Source organism: Crocodylus porosus, unplaced genomic scaffold (assembly GCF_001723895.1).
Source record: "Crocodylus porosus isolate Cpor-Errol unplaced genomic scaffold, CroPor_comp1, whole genome shotgun sequence".
Lineage (NCBI taxonomy): Eukaryota > Metazoa > Chordata > Crocodylia > Crocodylidae > Crocodylus > Crocodylus porosus.
In genome coordinates, this window is record NW_017728931.1 from 29,239,997 (window position 1) to 29,263,750 (window position 23,754).

At 40.8% G+C, this 23,754-nt stretch overlaps 2 protein-coding genes across 6 annotated transcripts in view; both read right to left on the reverse strand.

Moving 5' to 3' along the window:
- Nucleotides 1–23,754, reverse strand: part of PLEKHA5 (pleckstrin homology domain containing A5) — a 259,545-nt gene that overhangs the window by 200,258 nt on the left and 35,533 nt on the right. The gene's annotated exons all lie outside the window — the stretch shown is intronic.
- LOC109315916 (pleckstrin homology domain-containing family A member 5-like) overlaps nucleotides 13,104–23,754 on the reverse strand; it is a 46,201-nt gene continuing 35,550 nt past the window's right edge. The window contains exon 3 of the mRNA XM_019543877.1: nucleotides 13,104–14,914. Coding sequence (XP_019399422.1) covers nucleotides 14,911–14,914 — 4 coding nt within the window. The 3' untranslated portion in view covers nucleotides 13,104–14,910. The remainder of the gene's footprint in view (nucleotides 14,915–23,754) is intronic.

Genomic DNA, 23,754 nt, shown 5'->3' on the forward strand with positions numbered 1-23,754 from the left:
TTAAACAGGAGCAAGTGTAGTAGCAAGGCTGCCATCAGGTGTCATAGGGACAGGCTGCAGAGAGTCAGGCACCCTCCTCCTACCCCAGGGGCTCTCCACTTGCTGGAACAGCTATGCCACACTATGTCCAGGCAGTGCCTCCAGCATGTGTGTATGTGGGGGGAAGGGATGAGGCATAGCTTTGCTCCAACCCAGCCCTGTGGAGGGGAGAGGGCATGACTCAGCTCCACTGGGGAAAGGGGACCTGGCTAGGCTCCCAGTGGGGAAGGGAGCATGGCCCGGCCTAAAACCAGCCCCACAGGTGGGGGGAAAGGGACATGGCCCAGCCTTGATGCAGATGTGACAGAGAGGGCATAGCCTGGCTGTAACTGACAGTGCAGGATTTGGCAAGGAGAGGATGGCCATATTAATGGTCACTGCTCCCCTGCCTCCAAATGTCCTGCTCTATGGGAACCCTGCAGACCAGATACCATGGCTCTGCAGGCTGCATTTGGCCTACAGACTAGAGGTTGAGTCAACAACATGTTAAGATTAATATAAGGAAAAGTGTGTACTCAAGTTTATGACAAGTTTTTGTAAGTGACTGATTTTAAGAGCTGACTTTCAGGAAGAAAAAGCCAATGTGAAACCAAGGAGGGGGGATGAATTTTCAAAGTACGGTGCGCATTCTCCATGCAAAGAACGAGTTATTTAATAGGTTTGTGCAAGGAAAAGCACCAACTCTGCTAAATTATTTATGCTAAAGCTTACATTGCTCAACTCAAAATACCTGCTCTAATTACTGTACAGAAAAAAAAACCTACCGATAAGTATGTTCAGTTTTAATGCATACCATAATCTTAGATACTTGGAGTGCACTGATGAACATAGTAATTTTCATGTGCGTATACCCCAGACAAAAAGGTAGACATCAAAGCAAGCTTGGCTTTTTACATCTGCTTTTAGTTTTAGGTGACTATATCTAATTTAGATATTTGGTGACTACTACAATGCAGTAGAGGTCTCATACCAAAGGGGTTTGCAAATCCAAGTGTTTTCAATATTTAAAACAGAAAAATCAACTAAAAGAGAACCACTTAGCAAATGTAAAGTAGTCAAACCAATGTGTAAACAGCATGTTTGGTCATGAAGGAATTGTAATCAGTTTACTTTGGAGAGGGAGGTTAATATTGAAATCCATCATGCTGTATCAGCTTCCCTCTATTTGGCCTCAGGGAAAGAGGTTGTATGTGATAAGCAACAGAGCCATGTTAATTTCAAATTGACTTAACAGCTGAAACTAGGAGTGTTTTACTATGGTTTTCCTGACTGATACAGACAGGAAATACCTATTAGTATGTTACACTGAACTGTCAATTGCCTTTCTGTATTAAAGAATAAATAGCCAAGTTGCATCATTTTGGTGAACATGGGACAATACAAATTCCTGGTTGATATAAAAGATAATAACTGTGTCACAAACTGCCTCCATGCAATCACCTTTCCTGACAGGGTCTATAACATGTGACCACAAAGACCAGGAAAACATTAAGCTCATTTTACTACCTACATTTATCAAATAAACAACACCGTTAAGAAAGTTAGCTGAAATCTGGAACAACCAGCTTGTTCCAAAGGTCTCCCAAAGGAGGAGTGCTATTTGGAGAAAGGGAAATGGTTAGAACCAGTGGTGCTCTCTCTACCTTTTGCCTGGTGGGCTGGATTGGCAGTGCCTGGCTCATCCGCGAGCCAAATCCAGCTAGTGTTCCTGATTTAATGCCTGGGCAGGCACAGCAGGCACCACTTGGCTGCATGGAGTAGGGGGATGGGAGGGTTGAGTGGGAAAGATCAGCTCTCTTTTCCTGCAGGGGAAAACAGCTTAACCCTGCCCAGTGGAAAATAAAGAGGGTTTGACCTGGCCCTGAATTGGGTGGGGGAGGGACATGCCCCCAGCCCAAGGGAAGAGACATGGCACAGCCCAGATCAAGAAGCTGAGGGAGTGGAGGTGAGGTAGAAGAGCCGGCCCCATGGGGCAAGGGGCTGCGGCCCAACCTAGTCCACCATGTGGTGCTTGGGAATTTGGCAGGGGGAAAGGTGGCCATATTGATGGCTATCGCTCCCCTACCAACAAATGCAATGGCTCCATGGACCACATTTAGCCCACGGCCCAGAGGTTCAGCAGTACTGGTTAGAACAGTGGTTCTCAACCTTTTCAGCTTCAAGGCATCCCTTGGAAAAAGCAAGCTCTTAGTTTTACTTGATTTTTTACTACAAAAAAAATAATAGAACAATTATTCTGCTGCAAAGAACTCAGAAGGCCCACAACAGATCAGAATGTTTTTAACACTGTGGATTTCCATTTGAAGTCTCTGGGTTTATCTTGTGAAACATGCTTGTGTGACAATCCACAGCACCCATGAAAGGGCCTCAAGGCACTTCACTTGAGAATCATTAGGTTAGAAGTTTGAAGAAGGATGTATAAATAAGTGAAGGTTTACAGACACACAAAGGAAGCAGTGGCCATGTACTGAAAAAAAGTTGCATCTAGAGATGCTCCCTAATTTAGAGGAGATGGATATTGGGAAGTGGTCCCTCAGTTACGTCTACTGCTCCACAATAAAAGCCATTGTTTTGTTCTTTTCATTTGTGCCTGACTGTCTTTACTGAGGCCAGTGATCACTACAGGCCAGACAAAGGTAAAAGACTGAGAAGTTTCTGTAGCGGGGGTTAGTTTAAATGAGAGACCAATCACAGTTAGAGAGCATGAGCCATGTTGGAAAGACCCCATGTTTGGAAGACAAACCATAAGCTGTAGAAAAAGGAACTTGGATGACCTGAGACCAAAAAAACGCTCTGGAATGGTGAGAACACAGAGGCAGAGCAACTTGAGGAAGGCTTATAATTTGTCTGGATCTGCTTATTTCTCTTGTTACTAAATAAAGAACAGTGGTGTTTCAGAGTATGAGGCAAAATGTGCACATAATAAAAGTGTCCATGGCATGTCCTGTGCTATGCATTACATGACCCTGAAGTCTCACACCTTCAAGTCACGGATTCTGGAAAAAAAAAGAGTCTAAATCGGTGGTTCTCAACCATTTTTGTACCAGGACCCATCTGTAAACATCGATGGCCAGTCCTGACCCAGTGACCCTCAGTCCCGACCCACTGCCCCCTAGCCACCCAGTATGTGAGGTGCAGGGGAGCAGGGGGAAGCAGCCCCTTGCAGGCTGGAACGCTGCCAGCCTGTAAGGGAAAAAGTCATGGTTTCCCACTTTTTTCTTCTTTAAAGGAGAATCCATTTTTAAGATTTGATGAGTCTCCCTATTCTTGAAAAGGGTGTTTGCACCCAAAACCTTGCAAAAAACAAATTTTTCCAACTATTTAATTAGTCTAATAAAAGATAACATATCTACCTGAAGAACCTTGCCTACCTATTTCCTTAGACCAACACAGCTACAACCAACAATGCTTGATCCATTTTTAACTTTGTTTGCAACCATTTCATGCATTTTTGCGACCCACTGTTGGGTCATGACCCATGGGTTAAGAAATGCTGGTCTAACATACTATTTCAGGCAAGGATAAGCAATGATCCTGGGGTCATAGGGTGGCTGGATTGCTGGGCTCCATTTCTATTAAGAGGTAACAAACAACGTTAGTACCCAATAGCGTACCAGAGGCACTAAAGAAATAAAATGGTGCTATGATCTACTGAGACCTACAGAAGCTAAGCACACTCTCTCATAGTTTCATAGTTGTTAGGGTCGGAAGGGACCTGAACAAATCATCAAGTCCGACCCCCTGCCATGGACAGGAAAGAGTACTGGGGCCAAACGACCCTGGCTAGGTGATTATCTAGCCTCCTTTTGAAGACCCCCAGGGTAGGAGCAAGCACCACTTCCATTGGAAGTTGGTTCCAGATCCTAGCCGCCCTGACTGTGAAGTAGTATTTCCTGATGTCTAGTCTGAATCTACTCTCAGTCAACTTATGGCCATTATTCCTTGTTACTCCCAGTAGCATTCAAGTTGGTTGCAGCACAACCCAGCGCTTGTGAGAGTGTACAAGTAGAGAGGCGATTAGCCCTGTGACATGTTACTATAGTTCTCAAGAACATTGTTCACAGTTTAAGGAAGCCATGTTTAAAACATTCTAGCTGCCATGGGAGGGGTGCAGAATTAGGAGGAACACAGCCACATAGTCTCAAATCTGCCTGTGAAATATGAAGAAATATCTAGCTATCAGGACATTTAACCTTAAATAATTTTAATTTGTCTGCAAATAGTTGAATACTTGGTTCGGGCACTCCTATTATATTCAAACAAAGGTCCCTTTCCATCTGCTTGGCTTCTTGGCTGGTTTTGTCTTAAGGCTTGAAGGTGGGAGGCAGAATGCAACTGCACTGTATCATAAACAACACAGGGCACTGTCAGGGTCTCATCTAGCTGAGTAGGCATAAATCAACTGTGAAGAAATTTAAAATGGGATTCAACTAAATTTTAATTTAAATGTTCCTCCCCTGATCTTTAGGTCTGTTAAACAAGTCAGGCAAGGACTGCCAAATGTGACAGCTAGTATTCATGGGGACAGAACCATGGAAGCTTGAGTGCATGTCCATGACTTATTTTACAACCTAGGTTTAATGGAAAGAGAACATAAAGGAGGGCAGGAGAGTGCTGGAGAGAAAAGGAAAAGGAATTAGTCAGTCAACAAGCTCTTTCCCCTGTACTCAAATTAGTTTTTAAAGCTACTGGAAGCTCAAGAGTAAACTAACTATAGGTTAACCAATCTTTCCTGTGGCTACACAAGAAAGTTATTTTAGCATAGCAGTTTATAACTAACACACCATTTATTATATCTGTCAATTTCAAGTAAAACAACACTGTAGGACTAAACAACCAATGACAGATCTCCTTTATTTGACTCTGAAAATAAGTGTGCTTTCAGGGTTTTTGGGTTTGGCTTTTTTTTTTAGTTGCAGTACAATTCAATGAGAAGTGTGAACTTAAGTATTTTGGTCTCATTAATAATCTGCTTATTGACCAATGTGCAACTTTAAGACACTGTCTAGAATGCAAAGTCACCTGTGCCCCATTGCAATGACCTTGAACACAATGCACTGCTCTGCATGTGCTGTTCCTCTCAACTACAACCTACATAGTCAAGCCTCAGTGATGCTTAGCCCCAATGAGTTACAAAGGCAATTAGTCTCCCCATGACACTCCATAGAAGCAGCTATTCTGTTGTTAGAGTTGGTAGTGTGTGTGGAGCAGCAAGACAAAGGCGCAATTGTGAGGCCACAGTTGGTTTGGTGCATAGACTAGGCTGGAGACATTTTCTGGGAGATGTAGGAGAGACTTGTGAGTCACAATGTACATGCACATATTGTAGCTTATCAACTATTCAGTACATTTTCAGCACCTGAAATTAATGTGAAAGCACACAGATACTTTTGTGCCTTTCAGAAACAAACCAGTGAAAAATACTGATAGATTCACAAACAGTAAAAGGTTGTTTTTTTACTAAAGAAATAGAAATAGATCAGTTATTTTGCCTAAAATAGACAGGCAATTAAAGGCTACATGAAATATGCATACCCAACAATTAGTTTTTACACATCTACTTCAGGTATTCTTATCCAAAATGCTTAAAGTCAAAATACTAATTGCACTGAAAAACTTAAAGTTCATGCCTGCCTGCAAATGAGTATTTCTCCCTCCAGTGCCACCCATTAACTTATTTTTACCTCTCTTCAATGTCATCTGACTTTCATAAACTGAAAGCCAGAATATCATTGTCTTCTCTTACTTTTCCCTTTCTGGGCCCTAGAACTTTATTTTTTTCAAGCAATAAAATAACAATCAAATCTACCCCAAATAGAAAATACTGGTTGTTTGGCTTTTATTTTAGGTTAAAAAAAAAAAAAAGTTAAAGTTTTGAAACCATTTCAAAAGCTCACTGGAGATTGAAAACTTTAGTTTGGCAACTACCAAATTCAAAATGGTTTTGAAATCTTCAAAAATTAAGTCTCATCTTCACTGCTGATTAAACGAAAGTAATTTAAGCATACAGATTAATTAATTTAAGCATATATATCAGCCAAAGTACAAATAAGGCAAAGGAACACCATTTTTTTATTTTTACAAGCTGCAAAGAAACTGTGCCTTTATTGCCCCCTGATCCTGTCCATTTTATACATTGTTTAGCCTGTTATGTCCTTTATTAAGACCTCTCATCTGTGTGTCATGATTTATTTATTTTTTTCACCTTTCGGAAGCCGGTATTTAATACCTGCATATCTAGATCATTAGAGAACTAAAACAGATTGGAACATGAAGCTTAACAGTATCCTTTGTAGTTTGTATTAAAAAGAGAACGTATAAGTACAAGCATCTGTCCACAAGGCTCAAAAGGCTGAACATTTCTTTTTAATGGAAGGCTTGTTCATTTTGGAATCCACTTAACTTCCTGATGAAATCTCGCTAATTTTTGTTCACCAGACCACAACAATTAAATAAAAAGCATTTCCAAACAAACATTAAGGCTAGCACAAATCTGGTCCACTTTATATATCGGGGTAGAGAATGGTTTTAGGCCGGAATGCTGAAAAACCCACAATGTCTACCTTGGAAGGTGCTGGAGTGCCAGCATGCCAGAAAAACAAAACTGGGAGGGGGGGGGGCAGTGTACATGGCAGGACACACGGCATATTAGTATATTTCATAATCATAAATGTCGCCTTTGTTGTTGCACATTCCTTTTTTGTTGAGCATGTTGCAATGAGAGAGAGAAGAAAAAAAAGACAAATAAGAGAAAGAGGAGAGGAAGAAAAAGGAGAGCAGAGAGAGAACCAGATGCACACAGAACCACGTAAACACAGAGAACCAGAACACACCCAGAACAGATACATGAACACAAACATCTGGAACCAGGCAAATGTGTGCGCACAAAGACACACAAAACCAGATGTGCAGGTGCATGGAGCCAGGCTCCTGGGCCACTGGGCAAAGTCCAACCCAACAATGCTAAGGTACCACCAGAGCCCCTGGGCTGCAGTGCAGCTGGCCAAGGCCCCAGCCCAGAGCCTGCCCATCAGCCCAACCACCCACCCACCCTGCACAGCTAAGCCCACAAAAGGTGCCGTGCTCCTGGCAAGGGGCAGCACCAGCCTCATCCTGGTGATAGGCTGGGCCAGGACTGGGCTCAGAGCAGATGGGAGTCAGGTGAACTCAGCTGCAAGCCCTGCTGCAAACAGCCTGGGCTCCGTGGCTGGCAGCAGCTACCAGAGCCTGGGCTGGCTGCAGCCGGGGGCTGCAAATGGCTGCTCGGGGCTCCAGCATCAGCTCCATACCAGCAGGTGCACATGAGCCTCAGAGCGGACAGTGGGGGAGGGGCCTGAGCCAGCGCAACCGCAGCCTCTCCCTCCCTCTCAGCACAAAGCTGATGACTGGGCTCCAGAGCCTGGCACAGCTGTTTGTAGCCAGATGAACAAAGCATAATTATGCCACCCAGTAAAGACAAAAAAGCTTCACCACAAGGTTGTCACGCACTAGCCCTTATGCCTAAAGCAAGTTTTTCCAGTTGGTCACGGCAACTGTAAAATTTACGGCTTACCAAGGAAGAATACACTCTGCTAAACTAGTGTTGAACAGTAAGAATGTCTACTTTTTCATTCCTTGCTGGTCTTTGTTTACAGAAGGACTTCATGTGATTTCACAAAGCAACCAAACTTAAATAATTTTATGCTAATAACCCAACTTTTTTCCCCCAACATTACTCATGCCTTTCAAGTCTGAATAAATGGCCTCAAAAGCTAAAAAGTCATGTTAAAACCTGAATGAACTATCAGTTAAATACTGCAAAGTGGACACTGATTTAATCACCTCATAATCTGTTTAACTGCATATTATGTTGTGCTGCTATATTTTGAGACAAATACTCAACTGCTATAAACTGTCATATCAGACAATTTAAAACAGCTGAGAATCTTCCCATGATAATTTTGGTTCACAAGCACTGCAAGTTGTGCAACAGGTAAATAATCCTACAAAAAAGAAATTGTACCTTTGACCCTTCATTGGGCAATATCCCATGACTCTAATTGCGCAATTCAATGGGATAGCAACACATGCTACTTATGTTGCTGGATTATGTGCTGCATTGTTTCTGATGAAATAAGGTTCAAGAACCTTAAGAAATTAAAAACCGGTATACTATTTGTTTAATTTGTTCCCTGAGTGTATGTTCTCCTGCTTTACTGCTTATTTACTGAAAGGGAAACAGAATAATTACAGTGAAACCACTTGGTTTCATACATTGGTTTCTGCCATCTCATAGTGTCAAAGTAGAAAAATCCTAAGCATTTGATGCAATCAGCAAACAGTTGATAATGGATTACATGAGTGTTACCAGATGGGTCTACTATTGTGAGAAACGTGTTATTCCCTCCTTCATCTTTCAGCCCGTTATGTCTAATAAAAACCAATAACAATATGAAATTAGAGCAAACAATGGTTAAAAAAAAGAGAGGGAGGGGCTCACTGTCCTGGACACTATAATGGAGCTCCAAGTACCTGTTTTAAACTTTCTGTTTAAAAGTCTACCACCTCAAAGTGTTCTAAAATCCAAGACCGTACTCAGCTTTGTCATGACACGTGTCTGTTCATCACAAAGAGAAATTATACGTTTAGGGATCCAATTTTGGTGCTAGCTGGTCCCTGAGATACACAGCTGTTTATGAAAGCCACCTTGTTCATTTAACTTCTTTTCTTATGTACAGCTGGCTTTTAAACTCTGCCTAAGCTACACATTGATTTGAGCCTCAGGATCTCTCAACTACTGCACAGTATCTACTGTTCTCCTGAATGGTCAATACTCCAAAAACATAGGTTAAAGCCTATAAATCCAGGTGAGCTACAGCTAAACTGACACACAAGAGGAAAATGTTCATCTGCAGCAAGTTCAAGACTTTTCATAAGACCTCATATACACTTAGCTGTTAAAGTTAAATAGATCAAGGTGACGTGCTATGTCTACTGAACTTGGGGAGAGAGAGGTAGTTACTAGGGGTGCACAGATTAAGATTTTCCTGGCTGATAACCAATAGCTGATGATAAACTAACCCTATCAGCCAACATTGATCTGATAACTGATATTTAGTAAGAGTGCAAAACATCTGGAACTACTGACATAAACTGGTTTGTTCGTTTTGTATTTCTCACTCACACTCCCACCCCACACCTGCTTCAGACCCTCCATGAAGAAGGCAGTGACCACTTGGTCTTATTTCCACTCACATCACCCTCATGGCTCCACAGCCCTGGTTCCCGTGCAGCCTGTGCTGCCATCCTGGGTAGGCGAGGTGGACCCTCGCACAGCTGAGCTCCCACAGCTGCCAGGAAGATGCCGCTTTTGCAAAGGTGCCCAGTACACAGCGAAGTGGAATGCACCTTACCCCACCCACATGTAGCCCAACATCTCCACAGCAGCCCTGGTGCTCAGGTCCCTGCTGCTCACGTGGCATTGCCATGGTAGCAGCAGCAGGAGCTGGTAACAATCCCTTAGTTGCTGACAGTGGCACCCTGTGACCACTCCCTGCTTCCCCCCTCCCCCTTCCTCCACCTGCTGGGACCTGTCATCCACCACAGGCTTGGGCTGATGGCAGAGCATGGGGACTGAACTACGCTCACCAGGGTGCTCCAGGTACTCGGCTGTAATTACTAGCTACAACCACCAAAAACAGCCAATAGGCAATAATGCCATTTCTCCTTTTACCAGTGCTGATCCAATGGCCAACTGATATAATTGGTTCACTGCTAGCAGTTAGCCTTGTTAATCTGAAGTCAGGCAAAAAAGACAGGGCAGAGTTGCACCTTATTAAATCAGGGATATATAATTTTCATAAGCAACAGCTTACTTCATTGAACCTGACCAACAACAATGCACTGCAAGTATGAGCTGTATCTTTAGCAGTTTTCAGAGGTGGTCTTGGGCATGTTCCTTACTCTTTGCCTGAATTCTGAGGGAGCCCTTTGGATGTTCTGCCTATCACCAACATTGTGTGTTCAAGAGCAGTGTTTTAAAATGCTCTAAAATAAACAGAAAAAATATGTTTAGCTTTGAGGAACTGTCAAAGAATTTAACATGAATTAAGAGAAAAGAGTAAAGTACTCTACTTTATTAAGCAGTAAAGTAATCTTGAGTCATACTTTTCATTCAGTTCTTTAACAACCTGAAAGATCAAAAGAAACAAAAACACATGCTTATTTGGTCAAGGGATAGCCAATACACAGCCCCTAATATAAGCTGCTAATAACATTTTCAAATTCTTATAATTATTTTTGGTCTGGAGCTCAGAGATATGAGCTTTTCATAATAGCAACAAAAAAACAGAGAATTAGAGCACACGCCCACTTAGTTATCCTTTTTTTTTTTTTTTTTGAGCTGTGCTGTGGCTCAACTAGAGGGGCCATTAAACCCTTACGTCAGTCGTATCAGTAAGAGAGCTTGTTCAAACACTTATCTGCACACCTGATTTTTGAGCCCCCTACTATTCCAGGTAACTGCTAACATTTACATCTGAGGATCCCTAATAAATGATAGTCTCTTCCTAATTTCCTTCTGTTTACTATTTATTGCACTGCTCGTTAATAAATTATTCCCAAAGTAAGACAGAGTAACAGGCATACCGTTTGTATTGCAGAAGCAGTATAATTCTTAAGTTTCTATCTCTTGGTATTCAGAAGTTTAAGATCTATATTACCTGAACTCTTTCCGTTTCCTAATTTTCAGAGGTCTGAGTGCAGCTGAACAAATATGAGGTGCACCAGGCAAATCTCAACTCTGCTTTAATAACATTTGAGAACATTTTTTTTTTCCTAATAAAGTCAAAGGGAACAGGGTTGTCAGTCTCTCATACACCTCTTCATTGAAGAAGTACAATCAGGGTAAATGTACCAAGTCTGTTTCTTCCTTGATATAGAACAGCAGAAAAAAATAGCTGTTTTTTAAATAATAAAATTCCATGATGCCATAGAACATTCTGAGAACTAAATATATGTTTACAATACCCAAAGTGGGAATCAAATTACTAGAAAAACTATATATCCAATTCTTATGTCTTTTTAACTAACAAACACAAAGAACTAGAAATCAACATGAAAAAACAATATTAGTAGTCCTGACAAGTAATAAATTTTGTCACTGGCCACCCATAGGTTGTTACTTGAGCTTCAAAGAGTTTATAATACACTATAAAAATTGCCCCAACCAACTGGACTGTAAAAAAATCATTCCTGTTTTAGGACACATGGTTGAACATTAATATGTAACTTAAAAATATATACACAGGAGACCTATGTTAGATATAGGGACACGCAAAAAATAAAAAAAAGTCAGAACTTATATATCCATTGGGGAAAAATAGAAACTATTTCCTTCAAAAAAGTATATATAAAATACTCTGAGTGCTCTGTGTCATCCCTCTGGATGCCAATCCATACAGAAGATAATGACCTACAACTGCTACTAGAGAATAGTTCTTCCCAGAAGACCTACCCATACTCAAGTTGAATCACTGATTTAGCCTCTTTTAGTGAGTACAGACTGAAATAAAAGCTTGGATACCAGAGAAAAATTGTGTTCTACCATTCACTCTGTCAATTTCCCTCAAACCTTCAACATATGCCCCCTCTCAGGCTACCCAACTCCAGTTAAAAGCTTTACCACACTTGACCATGGGACCTGCATTAGTGATAATAACTGCATAACTAACTAATTCTACAGTAAAACAAACTTGTAGAAACCCTGCACTTCGGGTGCAGATAGAAATGCAACTCCCTGCTGCAACTCAAAAAGATTTGCATTAGGCGTTCAGAATTGCAATGATCCCCTGAACCAAACAGAAGTTTATTGTTGGTTCCAGGGGGAAGGGGAACCTAGCTGTGAGCCTACGGCCGGTTTTCCCTAGCAATGGCCTGTCCTCCCTGCCACCTGTCAGCCAGCCCAGGCTGTTTTCAAAATGGGAGGGGGGAAAGGGAACAGAGGGAGCTCCTTCTAGGGGTTTCCCAGCTTATGCTGGTGAGTGGAGTGGGTGAATTGGAGCCCCCCAACCTCAGGGAAGGGGGGGTGTTCCAATAAGCCTGTCCTACCCTCCAGCAGGGGCTGAAAAACCCCCAAACTGAACCCCACCTTCCCATTCTGAAAACAGCAACAGGCTGGGAAGCAGTGCAAACACAAGTTACAGAAGACACTATGTTCTGAAATGTCTCCACATGAACCCTTATACAATGAGGGGTCAGATTTTCACCCAATCGGCCATTTTTGAAGTGGTCTGCAGTCACACACATGTTTGGTCATGATTATAGACCTCTTTCTGCAGCCAGATCAGGCAAACACTGTCACTTCTGTCTGTGCCCTTTAATGCTGAAAGTCCCACACTCAGTTTTGTTGCTTTCTTGTAACAAGTAGGTTGTTACAAAAAAGTGATTTTGGGACATAAGATTACAAATCTTGAACATCCTCCTTAGAAACCTCTCACTGGGGCAGAACTACTAGACACCTGGAGGAAAGAAGATGCTCCTTGCAATACCCAAGTACTGTGTTTTCCTACAAAAAGTAACTAGTTAAACCAGGTGCTGGCACTCTATGGCCTGTAAAACCTTTGTAAATGGCCCAAAGAAGTATGGGGGGGAGGCAGGGAGGATTTGGCAACGTTTCAATAGTGGGGAGAACAGCAGACAGAAGTGCTGGCACTGCAGTGGGACCAATGACTGTGGCAGAGTGGGATGGGCTTGAAGCAATCAGTACTCAGAACAGGACCCCATTAAGAAGTGCTCTGTCCCCTTTCCCCTTCCTCCCTCCCCCCACCACCTGCAAAACGCTGACCTGGGTTAAACAAAAAGGTCTGATTATGAAAGTAAATAGAATCTTTACTGCATTGCGTCTTTATAGCGATCTTGATATCCCCCTCCTCCAAAAGGTGTAGTAGAAGCAATAATAAATGTTCCAATAAACAAAGATTTACGTTATCCAACTCATCCAGAAGTGGAAATTCAAACCCATGCTATATAATTAGATGATGTTATTTTTCCAGAAAAGTAAGTAGAAATCACATACAAGACAATACCACTTCGGAACTCATTTATCTTGCAGGCCAACAGGTTTCTAGGAGTAAATACATTCAGTGTGAAAACATGGCAAAATATTAACCAGCCGTTAACACGTTAATAAGCGTTTCAGACAACATTACAGATAACAAAATAATACATTTAAAGGCTTGCACACTGAACAGCTCAATCTGAACTGTATTTAAAAAGTATTGTTTGCAAAGCAAGGGCAAAATAGATAATACAGGAGGTGCAAAGAGGAGACAGATGCATATTTCCACCAGCAAAAGCAAAGATGTTCATATTTGCTCTTTATAGTCTCTTATAAGTGTCTGTCTGAATGGAGACCATAAAAGACTTGAAACCTGAGAAACTTAAGAAAATCATTTGCTAACTAAGTGAAAAATACGGAGCAATATATTGTTTCCTAATGCCAGTTACTGCACCTTATTTTACACAACAAAAAGTATTACCAGAAATTTTAGAGCATTACGTGCAGTAAATCTAAAAACAAACAAATATATTACTTCACCAGCATTGCTAACTTGAGATTTTAAAACACCTGATTCTGTCTGATAAAAACATAGGCCAGCCTGTTCTCTCAGTTTATTTTCCCCACTCACATACTCATCTACCTGAGCTCCATTTTAAACATTTACTATGAAACCTATGCTTCATGCACATCCATTTAAAGAAAAAGGGAAGGGAAATTAGAGGGCAAGGGTGAATAGTGTTTCAAATTAAACACAAGATTTAACACATTAATTTAAATACATAAAATAAATTAAATACTATGTTACTTAACTGTATTGAAGACATTTTGAAAATGAAATGGCAGTTTTCTGATGGTAATAAAATTCTAGAACAATTACTACAGTAGCACCCTGGCACTGCACATGGGCTATGTGAGAATACGGGTTCTGCCCAGAAGGAAGGCAATTCTCAGTTATGTTCTTTGGTTTCAGTGACATTTTGTAGTACATTGCAGTTTTCCTCAGATGCTGCACATTGGAGCACAACACTGCATGGTCTGAAGCATGGGAACCGCCTTTTAAAAAGGTATCACTAGCAAAACTGATTCTTGTGTTCTGCTGCATTATTTTTCTGGACCCTGGTAATCGAAGTGTACCAAAAAAATATTTCTATGATAGTGGATCTTGCGAAGAGAGTATGTCCTTTACTACATGGCCCTTCCCCATCAGGGGATTTGTTCCTGCAATTAATTTAATCCCATGTTGTTACCAGAGCAGTCATGCAGGATCAAATCAGGTGCCATGCTAACATGCAGTAGGAAGTCAAGTATTCTAAACAGCTTAAAATTTAGTTCAGTTCAGTTTGGAGAAAAGGACATTAACTGGAGACACAAGAGCAATTTTCAAAACTTTAAAAGGCCCCACTTACTTATGACAGAACTGTTTTCTATTGCTGCAGAGGGCAAGATTAAAAGTAATGTGTTTGAAATGCAACAAAGCAGATTTAAATTAAATCTCAGGGAAAAGTGTCCTAATTACAACAGTAAAACAATGGAGCACTTGGCTGTCCAGAGAAGTTATGGGATTTCCTGCACTGAAGGTTTTCAGGAAGAGACTAGATAAACCTCCAACACAGGAAATCCCATACCTTGTGATGGTTTTGGAATAGTGCATCCTTCGTCTGTGTGCGGGGCGGGGGTTAAGCTAGGTGACCCTCAAAGTCCTTTCAACTCTATGATTCCGTAACACTTATGTCATTTCTTCTGTTTCATCCCACTTGAGATGTGGGCTTCTGTACTTTGCACATGCATAACACGTTAGCTTCTTCATTAACTTTTTATCCAGCTTCAGATCATCATCTGAAAGGGAAAGAATTTTCTTGGTAGCTGGAAGTGAAAGGTGCTTTTCAGATGTCAACAGTGAGTCATGCACAAACTTAACTGTAAAATGATAAAACATATGGACTTTGATTAAGTGTAAGATGACTGAGCTTGCCAGCTCCCTACTGCATTTTCCTCTTCCAGCTAGCATTATTTAGTCTTTCCTAAGCTCAGTTTAAAACATCTGTTTCTCACCCAAGCTTCAGAAACTTCCATGCAATGTGTCAGGGAGATGGGCCCATTTTATCTTCAACCAATTGTGGCCCATCTGCCTCTGCTTGGCTCACAAAACAGAGGTACCCTATCTGCATTATAAACGATGCTTACTAAAGGAGCTGTATAGTCAAAGGAGTATCTACTTAATGTCATAAGCTACAATGATTGTGCTACGTGAGACTCAGCAACCTACAGGTAGGCTCATGGGTTGGATCTGGCCCAGGAAGCAAGCTCCTCCAAAACCCTCCCCTTGCTGCTCCCTCATGCCTGCACTTAGCCTCACTGTAGCTAGGGTAAGTACAGGCAGCTTGAGCTCTCCAAGGGCAGAGATTTGCAGAAAGCTCCAGCCGGAGGCAGCAGAAGCTTGCCAACTGACATGCTAGAGATTGTTGAAACAGCAAGTCAAGGTTTTACTCAAAACACGTGTAGCACCAGAATAAATTTCATCGAGCAAAACTTAAACACCTTTCGTGATGGAGCTATATTTTATAAGCATTCCTCTGCAACGCAATGCGTCCTCAAACAGCAAAAAGGCAAAAAAGACAAGAATATGATATAATACAACTTAAATGGGTCCCAACAACCACTGCATTACTGCAGGCTCCTATTCCTATGAGCCAATACAATATCATCACTGAAAGCAATTTTGTTGTTATTACAGCTAGTGTGGGTACTCAGGATAGCACCATCCCCTCGTCCCCACAGGAGTATTGTTTGCTGTGTAGTAACTAGTTTAAGTTGTACTTAATAACATTAAGCTGTGCTGATCAACATGGTTTAAATATGCTATTAATAGCTTTTCAATGCAATTCTGTGTATGTGGGCACAGGTGCACACGTGTGGTTATTTTAAATCTGCACATCCAGTTGTGGAAATAATGGCTACAATTTACATGCACTACTGCTCTGGTACCTCTAGCTCACCCATCTTTACCTTGTTATCCACTTGTGTTGACAGTTTCCACCAGCTCCGTCTCTTTTTCCCTTACTTATCCATACCACTGTTCTTCCCTCCTGTCCCCTTCCCCAGACAAAACCCAAATCACATCTGCATCCCCCTTGTCACATCCATTAACACCCATCATATTCCTAATCAAATCATGTGTCCAATCTAAGCTACCTTTTCACAATTTCTGCTTTCTTTGTCAGGCTACTGCTCTTAAGAGCAACAATAATCGCTCAAAACCCATCTGCAAGCCCACTCCACTTCATGTGCCCTAATACAAGACCTCATTGATTTCTTCCAAGAAAATAAATGGGAAAACAGAACCTGACCTTCCCTCCTCCACCTCCTCCTCGTATACTTTTCCTCCACATACAATGATGCTTCTTGTTCTTGTTCTCCTTTAAGCTTTCCACTTACCCCAGTGACCCATACCGTCCCTCAAACCAATCCCTTTTCTTCTCCTGCATCCTTCATATACAAGCTCTAAATCGCTCTCATCTTCAGAAAACCCACCCTTGACCCAGCTTCTTTTCATCTTTCATTTCACTGAATGTTCTTACTACATTCACTATCTGCAGTTCTTCTCCAGTTTTACCTTAAGTTCAATTTCCATCCCTTTCAGTTCCTCAGTGACATCGTTCTGTCCAGTGCTTTGAATCAGTACACCATTTTCACATACCTTGAGTTACTCTGTCACAGTAAATATACTCTTTCCAGAATCACATAGTACTTCGGTTTCTATGACACTTCTCTACCCTTCTGAGGGGCTTTTCCAGAGCTATGTTCTTGATCCCGTTCTACACAATCTCTATAGAAACTCACCTTCAGACACAGATACAATTATCATCTCTAATCCAGCAATCCCCAGATCTGTCTATTCCAGGGGTAGGCAATTATTTGGGCTGGAGGGCCACCCCCAGCCCACAGAAGTTCACCAAAACTCCGTAAGTGGTAGATTACTATACTGGTCTGGGATGCCAGATGAATGGGTTCTCCATGGAGACCACTGCAGGCAAGGCATTCTTGACCAGGCTGATGGGATGAGGCCACAAAAGGAGAGCAGCGTTCAGGAGTGCAATGGGCAGGTGGGCCCAGGATCACAGAGCAGCAACACCATGGGACTGAGGCCCAGGGCAGATGCCCCAGCATAGCCTCATACTGTTACTGCCTGCCCAGCCCACTCCCAGATGCCACTACCACCTGCCTGTGGCCCCTGGTCCTGGGTCAGCCAAGGCCAAGAGCCCTGCTTATAGGCTAGAAAAAATCCCTTGGCAGGCCAGATCAGGATCAAGGGTCTTATTTTGCCAATCTCAGCCTACTCCAATCCAAACATATATACATATATGAGAAGTCAGTCAGAGGTGGGCAGAAATATTTGTCAGTGATTTTAAAACAATTCTCCCTTCCAGAGGCCCAGAATGAATCTGTATATTGGTGTAGTCTGTTGTTTTTTTTGTTTTGTTTTGTTTTTTTTTGGGGGGGTGCATTTGTTTGGGGAGGTTTTGAGGGGGTAGATGGGGGGGTTGTTTTTACAGTAGTGCAGACATGACATACAGCCCTACACTAGTATAACTGGCTCAGATCCAGCAAACAAATACCCCGCTAAGTACCAGAGTAAAACTACACTGGTTTAAATTTCAGAAATGTTGCCTCCCAGAGACCAGCGTCATCAGCTTGTCAATCATTTGTTAAAACTTCAAATAAGCACCACCACACCCACCTCCATACTGATTCTTGTGTTTGTAGGTGTTTAGGTGGACCTCCTGCCAAAGTCACCTCATTGCCTCTTCTGAATCTCACCTTAAAGTTCTTTTTTGCCACAATGCCTATAAAAAAAGCCTTAAACATTAAGCTGCCAATGCTATCAGACCACTGTCAGTTCTGCCAACAAGAATTGCTTTACCATTGCCTTGCTTGTGCATATTTTTTCCCCATCTTATATTTAGGACTGCAAGCAATCTGGAGTAAGGACCATCTTTTTGTGCTGTGACCACCCAGGACCTACCAAAACACAGCATTCATCTATGACTGGGTTCCTAGATGTTACTGCAGTATAAACAATGCATAACTCCTTCTTGTACCACAAGTAAAATTACATTATCTCCAATATAAACTTAATGCTAGTAGCTCTGCTACCTATATATATTTTTTATATTCAGACTTATCATCTTGCTTTACAATCTGCTATTCAGAGTTGGCTACTTACCACCTTCTGTCACAGTCCATTGCTTGCTAAGCTTTCATGTTGATTTGACCTCAGGTCTACTTATGACCTTGGATATTCCGTTCATATACTCTGGCCCTGGTCTCACCATCAATACTCTTCCTTTTAATGTCATTTCAAGAACTACTGAACTCTAGTCCACACAGGACATAATACTACCCTAGCCTAACAGGTCTTCCGTTGAAGTTATTTGTATGGCCACCTTCCCATCTTCATTTCCATGAGGGAAATCATACTAACTTATATTCCTGTAACTAACAGTCTTTGTCCCATACTGAGAGAGAGGAAATTACAGTTTTATACATTTTGTTTTTTCAGCTTAAGTGGTATCTTTTAAGCACTCAGAACCAATATCAACTCCTATTGGTTGCACCAAGCAGTTCTGGTGAGATGCTGAATTTTTTCCTCTGAATTTTTCCATGACAGCCATGTAGAGCATGTGTGGCATTTGCTGTGCTCCTTCCCAGCATGAAACTCTATAGATTGTTCCAAACTTCAGCAACTGTATGTTAATGCTTTTCTCTAATCAAGCAGTCTTTGTGAAGTGACCAATGCATTAGCTTAGCACAGGATGGATTGTGACAGGTGGCAAGTAGCCAACCCTGAACAGCATATTGTAAAGCAAGTTGATCAGTCTGAATATCAAAAAATGCATGGTCATGTCTTCCATAAAAAATAGACCCCCTTATTTTATGTGCAACCCATTACAAAAACTAAATCACATTGTTCTGTTTTTCTAGTATTATGGACCAAGTGTGTTAAGCATCTAGGCATTTATGAGAGCTGCTATACTTTTAAAATTATTTTAGCAATATCAAGAATTGCCAATCGCCTGCTTCTGCTGAAACACCTACAAAACTCAAGCATAACATGCAACACATTCACACTCCCTCCCAAGATAACAATTGGTGCTTTAAAAGTTTTTATGATTGAAAATCTGTTCCCCTTAACTGCTAAGTTTCCCGTTTCTGTTATCAATAGTTTCTTAGTTGTCATCAGCAAAAACAAGCAAAACAAAAATAGATGAAAGTCTTTCAGGCCTTCTTATACATCACAAAGCACAAAAGGACACAAACCCAGTTTCCTCACCTTTTTAATTCATCTTTAAAAAAATGTTAATTGATAGGCTGGAAACGAAGACAGGAACTGCATGAGTAGTGAAAGAACCACGTAGGATTTCAAACCAAGCACAAGCACTGGTAGCTATTAAAGATCCCACAGCACTCTGTTAGATTTGCAATATTTGACTTTGAACCCTAGTCTAGTCCAATTTAGGTAATTACTTTCTGCCTAAACTTCCATACAATTCTGGTTAGATACTGTGATATTCCATTCTAATGTCCTATTAAAGCTACATTTAAACTTAGTATCTTCCCCCTTCTACTCTACAAGTGGTTGAATTCTAGCATTACTCTTTGGCACAAGGTATGTTGGCTTGTTTTATTTCTTTTTCAGGAGAAAACATACTTTTATAAACTTTATTTGAGCATAATTCCATAAGACTTATCAGAGCAGAACAATTTCTTCCCCAGTTAAGGATGTTTTGGGGTGTAATACTTTTACTGGACCAACTACACAGCTGGGAATGATTTTAGACAAGTTCACTTTGTGTTTGAAAGATTTTCTATTAGACCATGCAGTTTGTCACTGCCCAAAATAATCCTTGCACCTTGCATATTTCTTCATGGCTCCAACTTTACTCCTTTGTCCAACTCTGAGGCCCTATTCAGACAACTGAAGTCAATAAAGCAGGCTTACAGAGAAGTTCTGAGGAAAAGTCAAGGTTTGTGTCAGCAGATAGCACTTTTGCCTATCCACAGAAGAAAAATACAGTTTGACATAACTAACATTTTTCTTTTATTTGACAAATTAATATACTGGTGGCTGGGTTTGAAGGCGGCCATCAAGATGGGGGGACGGGAATGTTTCATTTTTGGGGGTTTTTTTTAGTTAGCAGTCAGTCAGTCAATGTTTTCTGCTGCAAAATCAAATTATATAGGCCAGGACTATCAAACTTGCCCGGCCCCCTTAGACTGGATCTGGACTCTAGGGCTCCACGCAGGCTGGAACCAGACCCACCTCCAGAAGCACCGGAAGCAGCAGAGGTACAGAGGTTAACATTACCAACATTCACCTTTTCCCCCGCACCAGCATCACTGCCAAAACACATTCCCAAAAAAGCTTCATATCTTAGATATCAGCAGGGGCCCTGCCCCATTGATCCTGGCTCCTCAAGAACCCCACAGGCTAAATGAAATGGTGGGCTGTATCATTGCTACTCTTGGTATAAGCAAAAAATGTGCAGTAGTTAGCTAGATACTTTTGGGCACAACTAGATAGTAGCTATTCCTACCAGAAATGTATCTTAATTTTTTTTCCCCAAATATATCCCTAGAGGAATCAAAGCACACTAAAATGAGACTGACTGTAAATTAATCAGATGGCATTTTCCAAAATAAAATTCATCACATACAAACTTCAGACAATTCTACACTAGAAACTTCCAATGGTATACTGAAGTCAGGTTGGGGTATGATATTCAGAAAAAAACCTAATTTAACAATATACATTATTTTGCCCAAGTAACTTATTTTGCTTGGTAAATCAATATAAGCAAAAAGACCACTTTTTTTTTTGCCAGAATAAGCTACATACTGGAAGAGTGAGCCAGTACAGCTAAGCCAGCAAATATTTTATAGCACGACATACTAAACTGACAGACAAGACTTACAGCAGTCTCCACCTAAGGGAATTCCTCGACTCCTATGAAATCTGTAGGAATTGGTTTTTATAGATGCCTCACTTGTAAGTCAAGCATTTAAGAACGGTCCCATCCTCCTAGTGACACTTATAGCTAACTGGAAGAGCATTCTCCAGTAGGAACCCTCCGATAAAAGGGTGCTTCTGTTAGAGTTTAAGTCTAAAGCTATGTTCAGAATGGAGCCTCCATACTGAATACAGCCTTATATGCCTTAGGTCCACCTTAAAAAAAAAAAAAAAAAGAAAGGGTGGAAGGGGAACACACAAATGAGGTGACAACAAAATAGTGGTGACTGGTATTAGCAGAATTGTGTACACTGTTAAAGTAACTCTTTGTATGATTTTCTGAATTCCTATTTGCTCACAATCCTTCACAAATATCTCAACAAGTATTTATGCAAGACTAAAAATCTGAATTCCAAATGGGAAATCTGGATTAAAAACAAAAGCCATGAGAGTTCAGTGATTTGCAACTTAGTCATCTGATGTAGAGGTAAGTGGCAAGTGAATTTAGGTATTTCACGCAAAACAAAGAAAGAAGAACAATGGAAAGAGTCCTTGCCCTCAACGAGAAGTCCAAAACATCCAAACAGCTCCAGTTTGCATTTATAAGTTAAAGTTGGTAATCTATCCCCAAACAGATGCAAGCTGCTTATTTTTTTTCCAATTGAAATAATATTCGTGTTCTTTGTTGGAAGCTGAAGATTTTCCAAAGCTGTTTTTGTTACCTTCATTTTTATTCTCAACAACTTGGCCTCATAAAAGGAGAACATGCCTAGCCACTAGTTGCTGATTTCTGTGCTGAACAGTTCTTCTATTGTTGTCTGGGATATAAACCAATCTCTCCTTGGGTAAAGTAACAGAAGTACTTGGTTGCAAGACAGACTAAATTACATATAAGAATCTGAAAAAAAATAGAAAGCATGACAAGATTCTCTTCTCAAAGTCAGAAAATTCACCCACTATTCCTGAACTTATCTCTTTTCAGAGACTGTTATCTTGCTGTCAAGAGAAAAAAATCCTCTCAACAGGTGACAGTGCCCCTATGCAAAAGCTTGGCTATATTCCTGAAAAATATATGATCTGTACAATAGTTAATCAGTTTTGTTGAGTACATCTGTAGTTTAAATGAAAGAAATGGCCAGGCCAAAGATTTTTATGAACTGACAAGTTTCCATACTTGTTGGCACTTGTCTGGTCTGTTGTTTAAGAGATAATAGGTTCAAACTATGCTAATTTCTTAAAAGTTGATTTGCATCCCTCTGCTACTCCCCCTGCACCACTACCCAAAAATCAGGACAAAATTTAAAAGGCAAGTCTAGCATGCATCTCCAATAAGCTTACTGCTCTGTAGCTTTAATCCCCAAAATGTCATTTTATAGAAAGCTTAAATACACGAAATTGTGTTGTTTCATGTTTTTATCTTATTGTCTCAGGGACATGCAAATCTTGCCATCATGAACAAGATATACTGCCATTTAAACACAACAGTTTAAAGTGAGAGTAAAAGTTACCTTTTTGCTGTATCGCTTTAAAATCACTTTAAAAATGTAGTATGCAGAGATCTATTCAGAACCTGAAACTCATGTGTTGAACTACTTCAAGAGGATATACAAGAGAATTTCAATAAATTTTAGCTGCTAATAACAAAAAAGTATTTTTGTAACTTTCCCAGCAAGTCAATACTCCATTATTTCACAGCACTTAAGGAGTAGTAACACAATAATTTTGTTTTGTGGTGGATGGAGGAAAACATGATTGCCAAATGGTAGCATACTTACTATATTATAAAGTTTACTTAATCTTGCATTGAACCTTAGCTGTCTACAAGCAGAAATGACCACGATAGTAAAAAGGAGACATTCTGTAGACATATGGGTGTCAGCTACTTGTTAAGATCGGGAAGTCTCTGTGGTTCATTGAAGCCTGAGCATAAATCATGGTTTGTACAGAGATACTAGAACTTCTACATTCAGACTTAGACTATGATTTTTCAATTTCAGTGAATTTTTATGTTTTTAAAGCAATTATTCCAGTACACTGGCATGTGAGAACAACTTTGAAGTCACATTTGTTAGTTCTTTTCATTCCTATACTTGTTTCCTTAGGTGACTGAAAGCTTATTCTGTAAATTTATAGGAAAAAAATGTTGAAGGACAATGAAAGCCCTTTCCATGAGAGCTTGAGGGGTAGCTATACCCTGCTGTAAATAAAATGATTTCAAGTAACAAGGAAAACTTGCCTCACGATGCATGAAATATAGTACAGAGGAGCAGCTATGAGTGTTACCTTTCAGGAAGTTACCTATAGCATTTTTTTTCAGAAAAAAACCCAACCCCTCTATAAGTCTACCATATGACTGTGATTTCACTCCTTATATCCCTCCAAATCCAATTATTTCTTTTATGGATTGTATACATGATAGTAAGGGTAACTGCAATTGTAATTTCTTAAATAGGCCAGTTAACTTAAACCACAGCTGTCTAACTGGTGGCCTCAGGCTGCATCCAGCCTGCAGAGATTTAACTGAAGGCCCTGGGCTCCAGGTCCAGGCACCATTTGAGTTGCTGCTGCTACTGGAATCTCTGGGCTCCCCCTCCCTCCTCTGGTTCGTGCCTCCTGCTGTCCCTAATGGGGGTGAGACAGGACAAGGAAGCCCATGTACAAGTGGCTC